Source organism: Borostomias antarcticus (genome assembly GCF_949987555.1).
Source record: "Borostomias antarcticus genome assembly, chromosome: 1".
NCBI classification, from domain to species: domain Eukaryota; kingdom Metazoa; phylum Chordata; class Actinopteri; order Stomiiformes; family Stomiidae; genus Borostomias; species Borostomias antarcticus.
This window is the reverse complement of record NC_140234.1, coordinates 18,579,774-18,585,773: the sequence shown is the minus strand read 5'-3', so window position 1 is coordinate 18,585,773 and position 6,000 is coordinate 18,579,774. Positions and strand designations below refer to the sequence as shown.

The window sequence follows — 6,000 nt, the reverse complement described above, 5'->3', positions numbered from 1 at the left end:
AGAGAGGGAGGGAGAGAGAGAGTGAGTGAGAGAAGGGTAATTGGCGGAGTTAAATACAAGGAGAAAGAATAGGTTGCGAGACGGAGAGCAAGGCAGAGCTTTAAAGAGGAAAGAGGGAGAGAGGTCAGGGAGGGGGGAGGAGGGGAGGGAGAGGTGAGAGAGTGGGGGGGGAGGAGGGGAGGGAGGAGGAGGAGGGGAAAGTAATAAATGAGACGTCTGTAGTCTGCACATACTGTCGACACAAGGTCATGTGTGGGTGACCTCTGACCTTGTAAGGAAGAGTCTATGCCAGGCTCTCTGGACAGCTGCCTTCACTGGTGCTCTCTAACACAAGGCTGCTGGGCTGGACGGTACTGGATGGTACTGGACTGGACTGGACTAGACTAGACTAGACTAGGTTGGACTGGACTGGACTGGACTGGACTAGGCTGGACTTGGCTTATTAAAAAGGTCCCCAGAAGAGCGGATCACGTCAGATACAGACCGGCGTCAGCTCTGTCAACTCTTGTCAGCTCTGTTAGCTCTGTTAGCTCTGTCAGCTCTGTCAGCTCTGTTAGCTCTGTTAGCTCTGTCAGCTCTGTAGAGCACAACATTTATTGGCGCGGCGTCCGGAGGGTAACTGTGGACCTCCTAACTCTCCCTGTCCGGCCGTGAGTCAGCAAGACGGAGAGGGACAATGTTCTGTCTGGAGGAGTCCAGTCCAGTCCGCCTTTCTGCCTGTAAAAAGGGCGCATGGGGGGCGCCGTTATCGCCGGGCGGATGATTGAGTTTCCCGGAGCTCAGCTTCGTGCAGACGAGGGGCGATTTGGCTGGCGGGGCACTCTCTGTCTCTCCCTATCTCTGTCTGTTTATCTGGGGTCTCTGTCTCTCCCTCTCTCTGTCTGTTTATCTGGGGTTTATCTGACTTTCAGCCAGGAACAGAGGACAGGGAGGCCATCGCCACGGTAGCTCTCTGTCTACCTCGGGTGTGTGTGTGTATGTGCGCGTGTGCGTGTTTGTTTGTCCACCAGATGCAGAGTGTGTGTTTGCGTGGAAGACCAAGAAAGGGGTGGAGAGCATTTCAGGACGACACTTTCTCAGCGAAGCTTTTTTAGAGACGTCGTCACACCGAGGCCCAGGATGTACCGTCGTAACACCACCCGTCTCTCCGACAATAATGTGGCTCACCCTCTCTCTCTCTCTTTCCCTCCATCCCTCCTTTCCTCCCGTCCCCCAGGCGGCAGCGGACTTCGCCAAGGCCCACCTCCCGGACGCCCTGCGCCAGCAGCTGCTGACCTACGAGCGAGAGAAGGAGAAGGAGAGGGAGAAAGAGAAGGATGAGAAGAAGGAGAGCGGCGGGCTGTCCTATCCCTCCATCCTGGAGCAGCAGATCCTGGCGCTGGACAGGGACATGCTGGAGAAGCTCTCCGCCACCTACAACGAAGCGGGTACATTGTGTGTGTGTGTGTGTGTAGATAACCATGCGTCGTGAATCTCTCGCTCCTTATCTGAGACAGAGAGCGGTGGAGTAGCGTTAGAGGGAGCGGCGCCGGCCTCAGTGACGCGGTCTGGTCCCGCCCCTCTGCCTCTCCAGGTCCTCTAAGTATGCAAACCGTGACCGACTTGTTTTCTGTACACCGTTGTTAAATACTCATCTCCAGTGGCCTGGTGGCCTGGCTTCCTGCTTATTCAGCTGTTTAAATACAGGTTTATCTTCGCGAGGCATGTAGCAATTATCTCCAGAGGCAGGGAGAGGATTGAGGGGAGAGGATCTAAGGTCGCGTGCATTAGGATGGAGGACAGAGAGAGTGAGAGAACAAGGGATAGAAGTGAGAGGGAGAGAGAGGCAGGAAGGGAGAGAGACTTGGCCTCACAGCACTTTACAGGGTGGTAGTGCTTAAAGAGTGTAGCGAGTAACTTTGACGGAGAGAAGGAAAGAAAGAGACCCCATTCGTCTATTCGTCCTTCCATCCTCCCACTCTCTATTTAACCAGAGGACAGTGGGAGGAGAGAAAGAGAGAAGGAGGTCTGAGGAGAGAGGGAGCGATAGCAGGGTTTTATCTTTTCATAACAGAAGACGAATCGATGGGTTATTTAGAGCGCGCTGTAGGGGCGGAGAAAAAGAGCTGAAATATTCACGCTCGGCTGACGGCGAAGCCCGGCCCTCGCGCACGGCGATCCCAGGAACACCGTGGCCGGAACGTCCCTCCTCCTCCTCTCCGGGTATTCCTGATGAAGCTGTCATAACGGTGTGAGTGGGAGGGGGAGGGAGGGGGGAGCGGAGGGGGGTGTAGCCAAGACTGGGAGAGTGGAGGAGACAGGGGGAGAGAGGATGAGAGTGGAGGAGACAGGGGGAGAGAGGATGAGAGTGGAGGAGACAGGGGGAGAGGGGATGAGAGTGGAGGAGACAGGGGGAGAGGGGATGAGAGTGGAGGAGACAGGGGGAGAGAGGATGAGAGTGGAGGAGACAGGGGGAGAGGGGATGAGTGGAGGAGACAGGGGGAGAGGGGATGAGAGTGGAGGAGACAGGGGGAGAGGGGATGAGAGTGGAGGAGACAGGGGGAGAGAGGATGAGAGTTTAGGAGACAGGGGAGAGAGGATGAGAGTTTAGGAGACAGGGGGAGAGAGGATGAGAGTTTAGGAGACGGGGAGAGAGGATGAGAGTTTAGGAGACAGGAGGAGAGGATGAGAGTTTAGGAGACAGGGGGAGAGAGGATGAGAGTTTAGGAGACAGGAGGCGAGAGGATGAGAGTTTAGGAGACAGGGGGAGAGAGGATGAGAGTTTAGGAGACAGGGGGAGAGAGGATGAGAGTGGAGGAGACAGGAGGAAGTGGAAGAGACAGCGGGAGTGGACACAACCGAGAGAGTGGAGGAGCGTGGGGGAAGGAGAGAGAGTGGTGGAGAGAGGGGGAAGGAGAGTGAGAGTGGAGGAGAGAGTGGGAAGGAGAGAGAGAGTGGAGGAGAGAGGGGGAAGGAGAGAGAGAGTGGAGGAGAGAGGGGGAAGGAGAGAGAGAGTGGAGGAAAGAGTGGGAAGGAGAGAGAGAGTGGAGGAAAGAGGGAGAATGAGAGAGAGAGTGGAGGAGAGGGGGAAGGAGAGAGAGAGTGGAGGAGAGAGTGGGAAGGAGAGAGAGAGTGGAGGAGAGAGGGGGAAGGAGAGAGAGAGTGGAGGAGAGAGGGGGAAGGAGAGAGAGTGGAGGAGAGGGGGGTGGAGGAAAGGGGGTGAAGGAGAGAGGGAGAGAATGAAGGAGAGAGCTGGGGAGACGGAGAGAGTGAATATGATGAGAACAGTCTGATGTTAACTCAAGTTCAAGTTTATTTATTTTCCATTTTTGTATATATATATAAGATATAAGATACATTGGAATTTGTTCTGATATGAGCTAAAGAGTGAAAAGAAGTGTGAAGTAGTACAATAAATAGATCAATAAAATAGAATGAGAATATATACATGGTAATTATTCCAAAATATAATTAACGTATTGATTGACAGAGGGATGGAGAAAGGGAAGAGATTGGAATGGAGGGAGAGAGGGAAGGAGGGAGAGAGATGGAGAGCTAAAATGGAAAAATATTACAGACCAGGGTGGGTAGAACACAATTGTCCTGTATGCACACCAAACACACACACACACTCACGCAGACACACACACACACACACACACACACACACACAAACACACAGCTCAGTGTGGCCACGTGACTCACATGAGTGAGTGGGATGGATGGAGTGGATGAAAGAGCCATTGAGTTTGGTGAACAGTGGCAGTTAGGTTACATTCTACAAGAGCTCATGTGACCCAGAGTGATTGGGAGATTATAACCCTGCACCCCTAATGAATCTGGGACCTGGGAGGCCATCCCTAGCTGCTGGGCTAGGATGTAGACTGGACTGGACCAGGCTAAGCTTAACTGGGCTAGGTTATAGACTAGGCTGGGCTGGGCTGGGCTAGGCTAGGCTAGACTAGACTAGACTAGACTAGACTAGACTAGACTAGACTAGACTAGACTAGACTAGACTAGACTAGACTAGACTAGACTGGGCTGGGCTGTGCTCCTTCTACTTTACCTTCAGCTCTCTCTAGCTCTCTAGCCTCCACCTGCCCCCCCACCCCACCCCATCTGCAGAGGAGTCTATACCTGTTAATCCTCAGACCCCAAGGGTCTCTACCATCCCTCATCCCTTCATCCATGCCTCCCTTCCTCCCTCCCTCCCATCTTCCTCTCATCCTTTGTTTGGATGACAGCAGAGGTGGATTACGAATGAGCCTTCAGATAATCTTGTGGCGAAACTTCGTCCCGTCACAAAGACAGGCTACTGTGCTGTTTCACTTACTCAGCCATAGATTGTGTTGCCTATCTCCCCCAGTCTCAGGGGGATCAGTTGGGCTGGTAATTGCTGTGCATTGTTGTCCCGGTATCTGATTCAGTAGAGCTGGTCCACGGTGGGGAACAGAACCCCCCTGGGCTTTGGGTTGTAATCAGGGCATAGATTAAGTCTACAGAGAGAGAGAGAGAGAGAGAGAGAGGAGAGAGAGAAAGAGAGAGGGAGAAAGAGAGAGGGAGAAGAGAGAGATCACATTCAGATGAATCCCACTCTCCTCTCCTCTCCTCTCTCCTCTCCTCTCCTCTCCTCTCCTCTCCTCTCCTCTCCTCTCCTCTCCTCTCCTCTCCTCTCCTCTCCTCTCCTCTCCTCTCCTCTCCTCTCCTCTCCTCTCCTCTCCTCTCCTCTCCTCCCCTTTATTCCCTCAGTGTTTATTAGTTATGTTAAAAGTGACACATACACACTCATCCACAATTAAAACAAAAAAAGTTGAAACGGTTCTAAATGGACGCAGCTTCCGGCTTGGCACAAAAAAAAGAAGAATAAAAAGATCCACTTGATTGATCCGAGCTGCCAGCTCAGCGAAGAGCTGAGCCGGTGCGTCGGTGCTCTCTGCCAATCAAGAGGGAGGACGAGCGCTGAGATGCTCAGCTAATTGGCACTGTTGACGTGAGGAGGGCAGAGGTAGGCTAATTAGCACGAGTGCGCGCGTGCCGGGATGCCAGGTTAGCTGGCGACGGGGGGGGGGGGCGGGGCCGCGCGGCTAGGCTAGGCTAATTGGGGAAGGGTGACCTAGCAGGGCACCTCAGCCCGTCATCACTATCGCCACGGAAACCAGATACAAATAATTAGCTCAACGGCAAGGCGGGGAGAGGGGGCAACTGTAGAGTATAAGTAGAAGGGACGCGCGTACACACACACACGCACGCACGCGCACACACACGCACGCGCACACCGGTATACATCTTCCACTTATGACAGAGAATAAAATGGGGTCCGTATCGGTCCCTCGTCTTTCTCCCGGTTATCTCTTTTCTCTCTCCGTCCATCCTCTTTTCCTCCTTGCTCCAAGCCTCTCTCTTTCTCTCCCTCTTTCTCTCTCTGTCTCTCTCTCTGTCTCTCTCTCTCTGTCTCTCTCTCTCTGTCTCTCTCTCTCTCTCTCTCTCTCTCTAAGACTGGCTTTCCTACTTGTAGTTTCCCATCAATTCACCCACCAGACGCTATAAATGGAGCTAAAATAAAATTACCGTCCAGCTGTGAAGTAATCCAATTTCTACCCTCTCCCCTCCACCCCTCCTCCTCCATCCGACATCTCCAGCTCTCTCCTGCCCCCCCCCCCCCCCCCCGTTTTCCATCTCTCCTGCCCCCCCCCCGTTCCCCATCTCTCCGCACCGGGCTCCTCTCCTCTCTCCCGTGTTAGTTCTTCAGCCCGAGGCGGTTCCGTGTGTTGCGTCTCTAAATGATTTAAGCTGTATGGAAAAACACATCAACCGGGTGTATTTGATTTCTCTACGCGGCCCTTGAGAGGGCCGAGCGTAACCCAGTCCTTCCGCGTGTCAACTCCAGTGCACTGCCAGTGTGCTGAACTTAGGCCTACGTTGTGTCTGTGGGTTGAGAAGTTGTTAGGGTGCATTCCACCGCTGGCGCTGCATTGAAGATACATAAGCTGCCTCAAATTTGAAGTGGTACAAAAAAGACAT

At 53.4% G+C, this 6,000-nt stretch overlaps 1 protein-coding gene across 1 annotated transcript in view; it reads left to right on the top strand.

Annotated features, from left to right (window-relative positions):
- Positions 1-6,000, top strand: part of ppm1lb (protein phosphatase, Mg2+/Mn2+ dependent, 1Lb) — a gene marked incomplete at both ends in the record, with an annotated part of 51,722 nt that overhangs the window by 43,418 nt on the left and 2,304 nt on the right. Inside the window, one exon of the mRNA XM_084443353.1 lies at positions 1,217-1,427. Coding sequence (XP_084299479.1) covers positions 1,217-1,427 — 211 coding nt within the window. The remainder of the gene's footprint in view (positions 1-1,216; positions 1,428-6,000) is intronic.